The sequence below is a fragment of the Scaptodrosophila lebanonensis genome, unplaced genomic scaffold, assembly GCF_003285725.1.
Source record: "Scaptodrosophila lebanonensis strain 11010-0011.00,11010-0021.00 unplaced genomic scaffold, SlebRS2 tig00000001-arrow-pilon, whole genome shotgun sequence".
In the NCBI taxonomy this organism is placed as follows: Eukaryota; Metazoa; Arthropoda; class Insecta; order Diptera; family Drosophilidae; genus Scaptodrosophila; species Scaptodrosophila lebanonensis.
In genome coordinates this window covers 20,446,792-20,463,371 of record NW_022060529.1, presented here as the reverse complement: position 1 = coordinate 20,463,371, position 16,580 = coordinate 20,446,792, and the positions used below count along the sequence as shown (strand labels likewise).

General features: G+C 38.6%; 2 protein-coding genes across 2 annotated transcripts in view; both read right to left on the bottom strand.

The window, feature by feature from the left end:
• Positions 1–443: 443 nt before the first annotated feature.
• Positions 444–16,580, bottom strand: part of LOC115624285 (protein king tubby) — a 37,184-nt gene continuing 21,047 nt past the window's right edge. Inside the window, exons 2-6 of the mRNA XM_030518911.1 lie at positions 2,071–2,338; positions 1,556–2,011; positions 1,312–1,502; positions 1,108–1,245; positions 444–1,039 (exon numbers count right to left, since the gene is read on the bottom strand). Coding sequence (XP_030374771.1) covers positions 770–1,039; positions 1,108–1,245; positions 1,312–1,502; positions 1,556–2,011; positions 2,071–2,338 — 1,323 coding nt within the window. The 3' untranslated portion in view covers positions 444–769. The remainder of the gene's footprint in view (positions 1,040–1,107; positions 1,246–1,311; positions 1,503–1,555; positions 2,012–2,070; positions 2,339–16,580) is intronic.
• Positions 4,411–6,791, bottom strand: LOC115624273 (glycerophosphocholine phosphodiesterase GPCPD1). Its single transcript, XM_030518902.1, has one exon. It carries the CDS (start codon positions 6,565–6,567, stop codon positions 4,525–4,527), a length of 2,043 nt encoding a protein of 680 aa, XP_030374762.1. The 5' UTR covers positions 6,568–6,791; the 3' UTR covers positions 4,411–4,524.

Genomic DNA, 16,580 nt, shown 5'->3' with positions numbered 1-16,580 from the left:
TACCTTAATTGATATTCATATTCAGTCCCATTCGAGTGATTTTACTTTGTCGTTATAAAAGCCCGTTTCCAATTCAAAAATATATTTTATTTAATGTACATAAATTTTGATTTGATTTATTTGTGTCACATTAATTCAAATACATACTGCATGTATAGTATGTATATTTTGATAAATATACATAATCTTTGCGTTGATTTCTGTTTGCGAACTTAACTTGACGCATACTATAAGTATTATAATACATTTTTTTGATATATAGTATATTTTGTTCACTTTAAATTAATTAATTGTTTATACCCAATTAGTGATCAGCATAAAAACTCTGGCGCTGCTACTGGCATTTATATGCATATTTGCATTTATACATAAAAATACATTACTAATTTCTCATTTAATTGATGTTTTGATTTTGTCCTTCATAAATTTCCTCGATTCTACTATATATATTTCAATATGTCAATTTCTTTGGTTTGTGTAAAAAATCGGTGAGCATTTAGTTTGAAAGTACGGTTTATGTACGAGTATACAAATTTCGAATCTTGAAACTGTAATTGGGGCCAGAGGGTCTTGACTAGATTATTAGACTTAGCATTGCAATGTATAGTACACCTACATAAATAGCGTTTACACAAAATTACCACTAATTGACTGTTTCTTAAATACTTATTAAAAATAATAGTAAGTAGCAGCTAACACGCCTGCACATAATTCCAGATCAAGTACATCCACATAGTAGTTATAAGGCATCTTCAATTGAAAACATGGCCTACTCGCAGGCTATTTTGCCATCAAAACTGCTGAGTGCGATGGCGAACGCTTGCATGGCGCACAGGGGATAGCGATAGTCCATTGTGAAAACGTCCTCGGAGGTGCGACCGAACTGCATGACGATGTATTCCGGATCCGAATCGTGCACTAGTTGAAAATTCTTAACAGATGCCTGTGTCACGCGGCCGTGAAAGTTGAGCACGTACGATTGAGTCTCATCATTCCAGACGGGCGTTTTGTTGTGCAACTCCACAATGTTGTCCATGTTCTGAAAAGCCATTAGATAGGGGTGTCAGCGAGATATAGCGCAAAAGAGACTGCCAATTTCCGCTTTACCTTCATTTTCCACAAGTCCAATATGCCCTGCTGCTTGGGATCTGCCGAATTGATCTTGACGCGCTGATCATCTTCGGTCATTCCAGGCAATATGACAGTCATGTTTCGAGGCCCCTTGAAGCCCAAAATATTGGTGTCCTATGTAATGCATGAAAAGGAAATTGATGACTTGTGCTACTTTCATTTATGGACGCCTATACTCACGTAGATAACGACTGCTAGATCGAGTCGCGGACTCTCCGTGCTGTCCTTGTTGCCATTGTCGAATACCGTGAAGGACGTGCCGAACACATTGGAGCGCAGTTTCCCACAGAAGCCGTCCGCATTTCTGGAAAGGTCTGTGGGGTCACAACTTATGATATAGTTGGATGTTTTGCTCTTCTTGCGCTTGCGACCTATTGAAGCAGAGTCAGTTTCGTAATAATTAAAAGAATTGCCCTTTGCCTACCGCCTAATAAGAAGATCTTTTTTCCATAGTCACGTTCTAGGTGCAGGTAATAAATTGGAAAGAGTCCTCGATCCATACCCTTGCGATCGCGTGTAATGCGGCATTTGTAGAGCACACCCTGCGGCGCCGGTTGCATCACAAACTGGTCAATATTTCCGATGAGATCACCCTCGGACTCGTTGCCACCGGTGCTGCCACTGCCATTTGTTGCTCCACTCGTACTATCCAAAATGGGCTCTTTGAATGGAGATGCTAGACCGGCAGGTCTAACGGGCGCAGCGCCCGCAATATTCCGATTCGCATAGTCATCCTCGTCCAGGGTGTCGCTGAAGGATTGTTGTCGCGTTCGTTGCCGTTGGGAATTCGCTGAGTGGGTGGTTTGCTGTGCCTCTAAAGCCGTTACCGGACTGCTTTCCTCATCCTCCATCTCATGCGAGGAGATTTCCTCAATTAGATCTGCATATGCCAAACACAATGTCTAAATAAATAAATCCGCATGGGAGTATCGAACATACCTTCTTGATTGATCGTGCTTAGTGTTCTCATGTTGTTGGAGTTGTTACGACTCGAGTTAGAGGAGCTCATTGAGACGACTGTGCTGCTGGTTATTATTTGATCCGGATTTTGGGGCGAGCTGATGAACTGCATCGGTCCGTCGTAGGCGTGCAATTCACGGCTGTTGCTCCGCATCCCCGACATGGGTCGACTGATTTGCAGATCACTCGCTTGGACCATGCCCGGCGAGGCGCGTTTCTGACGGATGTATGCCTCCATCAGTTGGCGCTGTAAGAAATGTATTGTGTTAATTACACAATGCCATGAAATTCTATATCTTTTATAGGGTACATATGTATCTAAATATGCCAACTATAAGTACGTTAATTTTTCTTAATTTCCCTGGATTTGTGAAGTCAACAAAAAGTTCCCAACGCATCTATCCTTGTTTTTCCTCTGCGAAGCTTTTTGTGATCGGACCTAAATACTCGTATATGAACTTACTTCTCAAAAAAAATATTGAAAAATATTTTTAATTTCTTTACCCTTTACCTGAAACGTATGTATGCATAAGAGTATATTAGGTTTGTATAAAGTGAAAAATGTATGAGGCAGAAGACCTTTCTTTCTTTTGTTATTATTGCAATTTCATTAATTTGTTTAGTTTCCTAATTCGCTTAAATTTTTCAAAAAATGTGCACATTGACACAGATTATATAACTTTATTAAATATTTTTACCTTACAGATTTTCAGTTGTTTACTTGAAATCAAAAAGTCCTCTAAAGACATTATGACATTATGCCGTAAAATAATAGTATTAAATAACATTTACGTATTCATTACCTTCTTATTAAATTCAGAAAAATGGTAAAATCTAGCCTATTATTAAATTAAAGATCTACTTATAACCAAGTGTTTATTGTGGCTGGTTCAATTGTTCTTTCTCAAGTCGGGTTTTTTGAATATAAAATATAACACCCACATGTTATACAAATAAATAAAAATGTTATATAAGTAAATAAAACTTTTTAGTATTTGACTATATATTGCTAAAAAAACTTTCTTTCATTTTCTGTAATGATTTGCATATATTGTTTTATAAGGGACTTAAATACTATATATCAAATTTTTTAGTACGATATTTAATACAAGGCTGCTTTCTCGGATGACTTTATTCTGATTTTTGGTTTCATATTTTTTCGTGAAAAAATGAAAAATTGGTTAAATAAAGTATGTATCTATTAAATTTGTTAATTGATCTTGTTCTTGACAAACTGTACATCCATATGTATGGGCATAAATATTTCTTAATTTCCCATAAATAGTTACAAATCTACATTTCGCATTTGTTTATGCAAAATAAATTATCCAATTGTAAAAATTACGCCCACAACGTGCCCACGAGATATGAATTACAGCAATAAATGAATTTTACCATAATGCTGCACAGATATCTCGGATATACGAGTACATACTACTAGCTGGGCCCTGCTTTGGGCGTCCCAAATCAAAATGCGGCGCTCACTTGGCTGCTGTTGTATTCAGTCGGCGACAAAACGCTGCAGGGAATTGGCGCTGCAGCTTAAACGATTGCCCCTGAGCTTTGCAGCTTCAATGTGCAACGCTTGCATCATCACACACACACACACACAAACGGCACACTCATCTGCAGCGACGCTAACCCCTGCTCTGGCTCTGGTTGGATTGGGTTCGGCCTGTCATGTGGGACCCCGCACAGCTGCTGACTTGCAATGATTTCATTAAACATTTAAATTTCAAGTTCACATTGCAAAAAAAAAACGAAATGGGTGATGAGAATTGCAAATTTGTGTTTTATTTTTATGGAATAAATAAATATATGGCACCCGTACGTGTGTGAGAATATTCTCACAAACATATTCGATGAAGTGTTGAATATTTAAGTTTCACCTTTTTCAATAAAACAGTTATCTGGGAAAGTTGTAAAATGCTTTATCAGAAATTAAATGCCAAACATTTAAATAAATGATTTAAAAGCCAAACTGATTTGGAAATTGAATTGCATTCTTAAAGTTAAAAGGCAAAGTATTTAATCGCATGGTTTTCTCCATAGGGACCAGGCTATTATTTAGGGTTTATTAAGCAAGGTGGTACAATTTAAGAGTCGTCTCCGCTTTGTCAATTCACATTTGAATTCAAAGCCAATTATCTTTTGCCAAGGATCAAATTTTTATTGAAGTCCTTCAGGCACGTTTGGACATTTCTTTTTTATGTGAAACTTTTAATCAGCTTGGTTGAGCTGTCCGAAAGAATAGCTGAGCAAAGCAAGGACAAGTAATGGAGTACGCGCAGCAATCAGGAAACTTAAAAGGAAATGATGAACAGAGTAGAAGGAGCTCTCGCTAGCGATTTTATTTGATGACATACCTACAAGCAAAATACACGTACATACATAGTATATGTATAACGACAAAGTTTAGAAAAGAACACAAAACTACAAAAAGTTAACATTGCTTAGGATGCTTTCAATGGTGGTGTTCACCACACGCTGATTTGACGCCGGAGTGCACTGCAGCTGAAAGAATTCCGGCAGATCCGATTCCAATTCAAATGCGTTTGTCTTGTTGGAAGGCAGCCAAACGTCCATGCGATCATAGATGACACCCGTTACGCCCTGCGCCTTGAACCAATCAATGGATTCGCGATCCTTGAGATCCGCGCCCCACAGCAGTATTAGTGGAAGCTGGGCCTTCGCCCGTTGCACCAGCGACGTATCGGCCTTGATTAAGACGGCATTGGGCACAACCCCGGCCAGATCAAAGGCCTGGGCAAAGTTGATGCTCTGCAGCACAGTGTCGGTCCGCGGATCGGCATACACATGCTCCTTGCTGGAGCTGAGGAAGAGGACTGGGTACATGTTCTGCTTGAGGCGAAGCATTGTGCATATATCCGCATCGAAGCTCTTGATTATATTTAGGCGTCCACAACCATGCTGCTGGACCACCTCCAATATCCGATCGACGAATAAATTCTTGTCTATAGTCTGATCGCTCTCGAACTCGCCATTTGCCCGTTGTTGTGGCCACTTGATTTCTATATCGAAGCCCACACTCTGATTGACACGTTCGAAGAAATCCTGCAGCGTGGGAAAGAGGCGTTGCTCCACTTGCTCGACATTGTTGTGGGCCGGATATTCGATGATTTTGTTGCCCACTATTTGGTAGGTCTTCAGGTTCTTCAGCTGCTCATAGGTGATATCCTTGAGCAGGACCTCGATCAGATCGTTACGATTTGTTGGCGTTTTGGAATCAATGCACACGCGTATGGAGTAATCGTGATGAATAATTGGAACCAGATCGCTTGTCAGTTGTACATCGAATTCAACCAGATCGGCACCAAGATCTGCCGCAGCCACCATAGAGGACACGGTGTTCTCAATTAAGGGCGCCGCATTTGTGGCCACTGTCAGACTCTTCCCCAAGCCGCGATGGCCAATTTCCAAAGCCGTCCAGCTTGAACGCCAGTAGTTTACAAAGCTGGTGCGGAAATCTGCGGTGCCATTAATCATGGGATGGACCACAAGATATTGGAGCTGCAGCTCGCCAATCACGTGCCGCCAAATGGGGGAGACAAGGCTGGCATTAATGTTGCCCTCACTGCCCTGCAGAGATGTGGGCTGCACATAATGGTAGCCCAGCAGATGCACCAAATCACTGTCCGGTTGTCTGGCATAGAGCTGCAGTTGATAGGCCACTTGGGAGATTTCTGCCAGCTGGACATGGTATATGAGTATAACGTCGTCCTGGTATGGCACACCGAACTGCGGTTGCTCCCGCAACTGACTGTCGCCATAGGACATGCGTGCATATTCCACATTGGCGCGTGCGGATGCCAGAATGGGTGTCAACGTGCCAGGATCCACAGGCTGCAGACGGAGACGTAGCTCACCACCACCAGGGGTGGCCTCATCTAGTTTCAAGGGTCGCCGAAAGAGCTTGAACTGCACTATCTGACCGCTGCTCAGCCAACCTCGAGTGACCTGCCCCTCATCATCACCATCACCATCACCATCGAGGCGCCCGAACTCGTCGGACCGATTTCCCGCCAAACGTGTCGTATTGAAACTGCGAGGCTGCACCTGTGACTCCCAACGGCGAACTTGCAGGGCGCCCCCACGACTCACAGCGGTCACAAAGTATCGGTACTCCACACTGCTATTCTGCGGCAGCGAGACGGCACCCACCCAGACATTGTGCGCTATGTCTGTGCGATTGAGGAGCAGAGCACGATCGGGCCGCCAACCACCCAGCTGCTTCAGATTTCCCACCAAAGCGAGCTGCTCGTGTGCCGCCAGACCGAAGCCTGTTGGCAGTGTAAGCGTAAAATTGAAGGGCAGTAGAGCGTTCCGCTTGAGCGGCACATAACGACGTGCCGCGTAGTATTTCTCATAATAGGATGTGTCACAATGCGTGGCCGCCGGCAAGAGGCACAAGGCACTTATCACGGCGACGGCGAGGGCCGCGAATGTCTTTGACATGTTACGATACGGTTGCGATGTGGTCTGAGGTACGACTGACAGTGCTACGATCAGCACTCTGGCCTATCAACTGTCTGCACTATAATAACGGCCGAACAAGATTTATGGCATCTTGCATGCCCTCGGGCCAAGTGCGCGATTAGTATGCGATCAGCGATTGCCTATCGCTCAGTTATTTTTTACTTTATAGCTACTTGCGAATTTGAGCTACAAACGCGTTTATCTCGATTTGACGTGCCCGTGTTGACTGACTGCGGACTGCGGACTGTGGGGCCTCAATGGGAGCTCCACACACGTGCAACGCCAGAAACCGTAGCTAAATCAGCTCTTGTTGTTGTAGCACTCGATTCGTATTCATCAAAAAAGCTCTACTTATTGTGGTTGTCAGTGTTTGCAATTTTCATGAATTAAGAAGCTTTTGGGGGGCGACTGCTTCTACCTTGATTGCGTATGTGTATTATATATATTTGTATATAGGGTCGCACTCTCTATGTAGTGTCTGACCCCCAGAATCAGGAATTTATTTGGTGAAAGTTTGCCATCCGCATCAATCATAGCGTCTGACGTCAAGCGATCCAAGCTTTGATGATGCAGATATTTTGTAACATCTGGGAAAGACCTCTGGATAAAGCGTGAAAATTCGCAGCACAAACATTTCGAATAGCAACAATTATAATAGTAGTGCTACTAGTCAGCTATATATAATCGACTTAACGTTATTGTAAAGTAAAATCTAGGTAACCTTTCATAATACTTATATTGGATATTACATTTCTTTTAATTTGTACGCATATGTGAAAACCATTATGTTTAACGTGAGATCAATTTAAATGAAATACATTTCCAAACAAGGCGAACGTTGTCTACAACACAAATCCCTATTTGGTTTGATTTTTCATGACGCACTTGTTACATATGATAAGTTTCTATGGGGTCATTGTTTATGTAAAACATTAATTAGAAGTGTATTGTCATGTATTAGCTTTATTTTGAAGTGAATAAGCAATTCGAGTAGAACATAATGTAATTAACGCCAAACTATCGCCTCAACCCGAGATCCAAAGGACTGAAAGGACTTATTTAAGATTAGTTTATTTAGATTAGTTTGAATAGAGGACACATTTTGATACTTAATAATTTCTTTGTAAAACTATAACTAACCGTTATATTAGTTTAAAGATACTTCTGCTTATTAACCTGCCTCTTTTAGCTAGTTCTTGGTGTTCTGTTCTTCCACAAATGAATTGTCGGAGATGTTGATTCCTCTATGCTTTTAGGTCGTTTCCATTTTTCTGTTCCTTCCAGGCCAACAAGGAACTTTCTGCCTCTTCTACGTAACAGATGCACTAGTGATTCCGCCATGCACAATTCTTTTCGAGTATTATGCTCTAATTATAATACTTTTTACTTTTTAGTCTCAAGCGAGCTCTCTGCTGCGAGTATTTTATTTCTTTAGTTTTATTTAGTTTAAGTTCTCTATTGTATTGATTGCTTTTTTCTTTTACATCGACTGCATTGCTTACCGATGAAATAAATAAATAAATATGACAAATAAAATAAAAATAAAAAAATCGGTAAGTTGAGCTCTTCACTAAATTATGTTTCATTTAAAAGAGCTATTTAATTTATTTATGTTTTACATGTAAAAATTGTCTACTCAATTCTGGTGTAGGCATAAATGGAATCTGGTTAGACTAGCAGCCCGAAAGATAATTGAAACATAATTCAAATAAAGCGGAAATTAAATTTGACTTACTGTTGTTGCTTAGGATTAAGGGAAGTCACAGAAAGAGAGAGCTGAGCTAAAGGTCCAAACTCCACACTCCACCTTAAATGAAATGCGACTTAATGGAGTTTTCAAAGAAAGCATTTATTTTCATTTAAACTGACAAATTTCGGTAAAGTTAGGAGCCACCTGCTTTGCATTCGCATACACGGACACATGCACCCACACACATACACACAAATACAAACACACACATACAACTTTAAACCATACTTGAAGTAGCTTATTGTGTATATTGTGTGGCATACTTTTGGGGTCGTATAATAAAATAATTACGCATACGCCGCGTATTACAATCAGCATATTTAAGACAAGGGAAAATGCTTTGTTCCCACGACACACAATACAATTTATTGTAAGTTTGCAAACAAGCGTAAAAAATACATAATGCCGTGTAATATTTTCCAAAAAAAGACAAGCCGAAATACGCTTCAACACATCCATGGACTCATATGTGTGTATGTGTGTGCGATGACTTTTGTTTATTTGCTGATGTTTACATATAAAGGATTATATTCACGTATTACAGTGGATTAAGGGAGCTTGTAATGCGCCAGGACAACAGCAGCGCACCCAAAACTAAGCCGAAAAGCAACGAGCAATATCTTTGAGCTTCTTGCTTTTTACACTCGTTTTTTCGTTGTTGTAGTTGCTTTTCATTTTCATTTTGGCTTTATTGCTGATACATGTGGCCTTCTTGTTAGCAACACGACGAGAATATGTGAAGGAATTTATGTAGCTTTTAAATTTAAATGAGTGCCAGCAAACTTTATTATCTTAAATTTGCAGTCTCTTTTGCCAGCTCACGTACAAATTGTCGGTCCAACAAAAAAGTAAAAAGAGGGAGAAAAAGATGCCCACAAAACGCACAAGACCAGTCAAATAATCGATGGCTCGGAATAATGCTCATCAGTTTGCACAACGACCAAAGTCAACTTGATGTCTAGCTGACGATGCAGCACGATCCAACCATCAAGCCCCGCATCTACGAGTACATCGCAAAACCCCATGAAAAAGAAAAAACCCAAAAAAAAACGGAGTATTGACCGACGCAAAGCGATGGATGGCCAACATGATGAGCCCGCTGGCAGCGCACGTGTGAAAAACTATTACCAGCATTGGCAGCGCATTTGTCAGCCAAGGGGCTATCTGCCTGGATCCATGTTGACATTCATTTGGGTCGCTTCATTAAGCCATAAGCCATGTCGAGAAGGCAGCCGGTGTCATGTTCACTCTGTTAGTTTTGACAAAAGACCTGCAGATGGTATAGATACATTGGAAGCTAAAATAAGCTCACATCAAGCTCAAATATACCCATGCCCAAGGCAACTAGTCCGAGGATAATGTGTGCCCTTAAAGTGTTTCCGCAAAAGTGAATGTGCGTTGCCTACAACGACATGCAAACATGAATGTAGCTGCTAAATTTGGAACATAAACCAAAAATAACATTCACTATAATGTTTACTTCACGGATTCATGGGCCATAGTTTAGGGTAATGCCATTCGCATTGTCATTTCAAGCAGCACCAAAAAGGCACACATGTCGATGTGAAAAGGCGCCTAAAAGCAAAGCTAAGGGCACGAAAATGACAATAGAACTGTAATCTTTAAATCGAAAATGAATATCAAATGGCAATTTTTTTGTCATTATAGCAATTATGTCATCATTCCATGAGGTTAGGACGTGAAAAAATAATAGGAGTAGCATCCTTTTTTTAAAAAAAAGTATAAGATGAACTATTAAATGATAAATGTATTGAATTATGTATTATTATTGTACGCCTAAATGAAAAGTGTATAGTTTTTGAAAGGAAAAATGGTAGACCACAAGTTGTATTATATATCATTGCGTTGAACAACGTTATAAAATTTATTTTTTTGTGACTATGGCTCCGACCGACAGTCTTTGATTTGTCGAGAACAACAAAAGAAGAGATAAAAGCTGCCGTGTGTCGAGTTAAAAAGGCAACAACATCTAGACTCTTCTAAGGCTTGTGTGTCGATAGAAACTTCTTGACCAAATTCGGTTAGAGCAAGTTCCTAGCTTTATAGTACTATAAAGCCGCATTTGTAGATCAGCATTACATTATGTTATTACAGACAAACCTTCGACGCTGACGAAAATAAGAAGGTGATGCTCGAGTGAGGAAATACTTCAAAGAAGATTCGGTTGATATTGTACTATATTTTTCTTGTAGAATGTCGAGCTATATGAAAGCTCTTTATCAAAAATTAATAAATTATTTTGGTGTGTGATTACAAAAACTTTGTAACACAAATGAAGCTAAAATATATTTAATACAATAATTAAATAAAAAGTGTAACAATGTAGAAAGCTACATTACTCGCATTTAACACAAAATGCTTATTATCCGGAAATTCATTATTAATCAAATGTATATATAAACATATTTTTATTTTTATTGGAGGACAGATTGAATAAACATTTTCTAACTTTTTTTTTAAAAGCACAAGACTAATAGGTTTATGTATATTACCACAAAATCTTTGTTAGTCTCTTCAGCACTATGGTTGTGGCAGTTTTGTTTATTGCTTTCATAATTAAGCGGAACGCTGCATAAAAATGTTTCAGGTTAAACGTATTTTGTCTCACGCACTTAAGCATTCAATTTCCGGTGTAGCTCGTATAAAATTTTCAATTTGTGTCCACGTGTAAGGCATGCTTTGAGACTAAATTGATAAAAATGTATATAGTCAGCTATGCACGTACGTATAGAGGCGTGAACGCAAATCCAGCCCACTCCATTCGCACGCACATAATGCGGGTGTGCTCGTTCGCACTCCTTTGTGTTCACTTAGTCATAGGCCAGACAAGAGACAAGTCATATGGGAAGAAATGAGAGTAACATGGTTTCCATTGTTGCGGCTTTCACTTGTACACAAAGTATTTGCATGTGATTTGGTTTTTTACCCCATGAAATGCCACAAAAAACACACTCAAACACAAAAGGGCAAACACTTCATGTTGCAAGGACAACGTTGATTATAGCTTGTTAGAATGGAGGCTGAAGTTAAGGAAGAAATTTCCCGGCTCTGTGGCTTTTGAACCGAACAAAAAGCCAAGTTCAAGCTGCATTAAAATTTCAAAAGTAAAAACTGAGCCCTTAAGCCAGAAATTAGCAACATTTTTGTGCGGCTTTGCGAAGTTCCGAGACCTAAATCTGCCAGTTAGCTGGTTCAATGAAGAAAGCACGAAGATATTTTCGTTTGTGGCTCTTGTGTAAATTTCTAATACCAACTACAAAAGCCGCATTCTTGACAAGCAGCGCCTTACAGGCGTTATTAAATTACCTACACAAGCATACACGTACGTGTACGTTCAGGCGACATTGAGAACCAGCCTGGAAGTAGGCAGTGAGAACAGCAAGTGGCCATGTGAGGAACAAATGTGGCACGAACTCAAACGCCAACGTCAACAAGGCAAAGGAATATCACCTCGGGTGCTTGATGGGCTGATGGGCTTTGTTATCCTCAAATACAAACAAGAATTCACACAACCAGGCCCACAGATAAACTGACACGCGGACGGACAGAGAGACAGATAGTGTATATGTGTGTGAGCGACAAACAAAGAGTTCATAAATTCCCTCGTTAGCACCATCAGCTTTGTCCTCCGTCCGCATCCTCAGTGGCAACAACAACAATTGAGCTTCGTTTTGTTACAAAGCCTGTTACAAAGGTCAATTCTTGTTTTATTGTTGCGTGCTCTGTTGCGTTGCTTTGTTTATTAGAATCGAGTCGACATACTACATATATGCAAAGGCAAAGTCATGACTGGATGATGGGCGAAACGAAACGCAAACTCAAAATCGGTGGATATGCGCCCACTTCCAGCCCCTAGTCTCATTTGGGATCAGATGTTGGCGCTCTGGCAATCAGTGCTAGATTGTTTGTGAACAGTAAACACGTCCATTTTGGTGCTTACCAGTTCGAAATAGTGCCAAGAAGCTAGCACTGCTCGGTACTGCCAATGTGTTTGCTTTAAATTCAAACATATTGTGCTTAGCACACGCTTCTGAGCCGAAGGCAGCAGTTTCAATCATTTAATTGTGTGGAGATCCTATCATATGGTGCTACAGAATGTTGTCAGGTTGTTGTCTGATTCTTTCATTACTTAGCCCGGCAATTGGATTTTAAAAATACTTTGGATAGGAGTCCCCCATTTTCTGTGAAACAGTGATGGAATTATTTGAAATTTGTAGATTTATTGCGCTTTTCCTGAGAGTTGTTTTTTCTTCAAATAAATGCTTTTAACTTTTTATAGCTTTTACCCAAACGGTAATATTACATCTGTGCGGATGTACGTAACAAAAAAAAAGGAGGCTTGGCAGACCCCACAAAGTATATAAAGTCTTGATCAGTATGACAAGATGAGTTGATATAGCCATGTCCGTCTGTCAGTTTGAACGCAAGGTTCTCGGTATCCACTTGGTAAACAAATTCTCCTAAGCCCCCACTCCCTCGCAACTATTGATTTCCATAGCTTCCATAGTTCTTGGAATTTTTAACTCAAATTGCATCCATTTACTATTTATATGTCTTCTTTTAAGTTTATTTAATTTAATCTACTACTATTTACCTGTACCATTTTATTTAGCTAATTAGATGAGTCACAGTCGTAAAATAAATAAAAGCCAAGTATTAAATAATTACTTTTTTCTTTAATCAAGTAGAAAAGCTCACTTTAAATTTAATATTAATACTACATATATAACTACTATATACTTATGTGTCTCCGTTTTAAGTTTCATCATAAAAGGTCAAACGTAAAGGAAGTTACAAGTATAGCCATAGGTGTAATCTCTGCCCAAGCTCAGACATAGGCACAATATTAAGGTAAATGTATTCTATTGAAACTATACCACTCTATGTAGGTGTTGTGTATTTTGGATTTTATTAATTTTATTTAATTAAGAAGCATTTCGTAACCAGAAGAATTTCTGTAGCATTTACTGCAGATAAACGAATATAGTCTGAAATGTTAGTCGGAAAGCTTATTCTAAAATAGCCGGAATGGCACATAGAAAGCGAAGGACCACCACCCACCAGACAAACTAAAGGAATATATTTATTTATTCACACTTCCGTTATGCTCCTAGTACCATACCTTTTTTATTGGTCCCATCCTTATTATATAGTATATGACTGCACTTGTTTGTGAATCGAGGCATAGCTGGCAGAAGTGCAAATAAAATTCTACCATCTACCGGAGGCTTTTATGAGATATAATCTCAATTTGATTGGAATTCTCCTTTTTCGACTTTTTTAGCTTATACTATAAAGCTTTGTACTGATTTATCTAAGTATATCGGTAATGTTTGTGTAACATAAAATTCATACTCCCATAATATCGTAATCTTTCCCAAAATTGTGGGCATACTAATATAATATTCTGAAGATTTGAAGATCACTTAGTTGAAAGTTGTCTCACCAAAATTTTCAATGTCTATTTATTTTCATTAGCTTGAATGCAACAACATTTTTACTTTGTGAACTTAAATTATATCTTACACACTTTGCCAAACATTCTCGTTAAAATAATAGCAAAAATGCCACACCATAAATATTACGAGCGAAATTAAAAAACTTCGATTTTGTAAGTTTTGCGCTTGGCGTTAAACTTTGGCCAAGTTTCAACAAAGAAGGTAAGAACAATAACAATAAAAACTATATAGAAAGTTTTTTGCAATACTCTCTCATTTATATGTATTGTATGTACATATACCCTTATGAGGGATTGTTATGGTTTCACACCCTACTTTTAACCTATTCATCTTTTGCTCTGTATTTTATTTCAAGACATTCAGCGTACAAGCTAATGAATATAAGGGAATCTCGCTAAAAACTTTTGTATACAATGAAGTCGGAAAGCTTTGGAAATGGTGTATGTTATACAAAACCAGATGCCAGTTTGTTCTTGTCTGCTTCAAAATTAAAATTAATAGAGATGACAGCACTTTAAAGATGTAACTTTGCAACATGCGGTTGCATAAATATTTTCACATACGTGCTGCATCGAAAAGGCAACGACAACGTGCAAAATTGCCTGCAGTTTAGTCAAGGTCCTTGCCTGGCGCTTTTTTGCTGTTGTTCTTGTCAAACTGCAGCTGCTGTGGTTCCTTTTGTGAGGCAACAGACGTCGGTAGCTGCTCGAGGAGCGCTTTAAAATGGCAATGGACCGAAATTGTTGCATTTTGATGATGCGTAATGTGTGAGCATGAAACACAGCACAGCGGCGCACATCCGGGTAAAAACTTATTTACACACACACACACACACACCTAAAAAAACACACATGCACGTCCCTGGCAGTCGAACGCACAGAAAACTTTTTGCAGGCATTCCTCATTTTATTGGCGGGTTTTTCACTCGCCATTTGCATACATTTTTCTACATTGAGGTAGCTCACTGGCCTTGTGACTTTAAAGCCTGCCACTCCCTCTCATATATTTTTATTCACTACACATCAAATATTATTCGTTCCTTCCGTAGCTTGAGAGTTTTCTACCAAAAATATGCTTTTGTGTGGAAATTTCTTGTCGAACATGCTGATGCTGCTTTCTAAGTCAACCTGAAAACAGCATACATTTGCAACTGAAGAAGATGTTGTTAAAATGTTGATTTAATGTAAATAGTTTGCAAATTAGAATACAAAGTACATGCTTTTATACAAACGGAATGCATGCTTGTAAAACCGACACTAAATAGAGTATGCACATGCGGCTTTCAGAATATATTTTCATGGAACTAGTATCGGAATGTAAGGAAGCAGTAGCATAACTTTAAAAACCTATGCAGCCAGAGTTGAGTTTAGTTATTGATCTTATCTGATTAATTTTTGTACCAACGTTTAATAAATAAATAGATTTGAATACTTATGAATAATGTGAACTGATTTACAGTTGCATTGGCTTAAATACACACAGATTAAACATTAAATAATATATCTGATATGTTACTAAATTATGTTAAAATACACTGATTAGAAACGATTTTTCTATCTTTTCACAAATAAAGATAAGCGAGAAGCAATCAAAATTGCACTAAGCAGTACAAGCCAACACTAAAGTAAAAACTTAAAATAATTGTGAGAGTATTTAAGCATATAAGTACTTTAAGGCATTTCTTTATGAATATGTACAACAAGGCAGTCGCAATATAAAACCACCTAGACCACCTATTTGAAGCAGTTCTTCTTTTATGGCATTTGCGAATTCTATATTCAATATTTAAGGGCTTGATAAGTTAATAGTAAAAGTTTGGTTAATCATTTGGATTAGTCTTACTTTAGTGCCTACTTATTATTGAACACAATTTTTATTAAGTTGAAGCACACATAATTTGATAGGAAGCTTTAGTATTAGGTATGAATTTTAATCATGCTCTAGCAATACTTGTGACCTTCTCTGCTGCTCCTTAAGTACATTTACAACTCACATTTTACATTTTTCAACTCACATTTGTTTTCAAATTAAAATTGAAAATGAACTCCTACATGTTTTTGAAAGTGCTTTAGAATTTCAATTTTATGCTCGCATTAAAAATCAATTTCCAACGTATTACAACTTGAATTCCTTGTTCATTTGAGAACTGCATTGAAATAGAAAAGGTATGCAGCCAATAAAGTTTTTAAACTCACAGTCGGTTGCACAGATTGCAAATAAATTAAATGTCTATACATGTTCGTTCATATTGAAACACAATAAGTTGGCATTTTGGGCTTTTATTTGTCGAATTATTATGCTCGATCGAACAGGCCACTTCTCTCTACAAAAATTCATGATGGGAAAGAAAATTTGTAAGTTTGTTGGTGACCTTCTAATCATCTGCATACCAAATACCAAATACCAAATTCCAACATTTTCAGCAGATTGCCTTTCGTCTCTATTGAATATTTACGCATCTACTTGGTTGACAGAGGCGGGTGGTAACTGGCAATTGCCAGCCGAGATTGGATGGTTCTCGAGCGTTTGAATTATTGAATTTTATCTGTACTGACACAGATGGGGCAGCTGGGAGAACCTTGGGGCATACTGATAATTTATGCACAATTATATGCCATTGTGCGTTGTTGAAAGCTGGAGACGACACTCGACTTAGCTTAATTTCGCAAATAGCCATTTGAATTTTATTGTTAACTTTATAGCAGCAGCCGTTGTCGATTAACGTCAGTCGCACACTTCGATTTGATGAATGAATAAATAAA

Excerpts from the sequence above, each read along its gene's own strand:
- LOC115624273 (XM_030518902.1), bottom strand. The coding sequence starts at position 6,567 with ATGTCAAAGACATTCGCGGCCCTCGCCGTCGCCGTGATAAGTGCCTTG.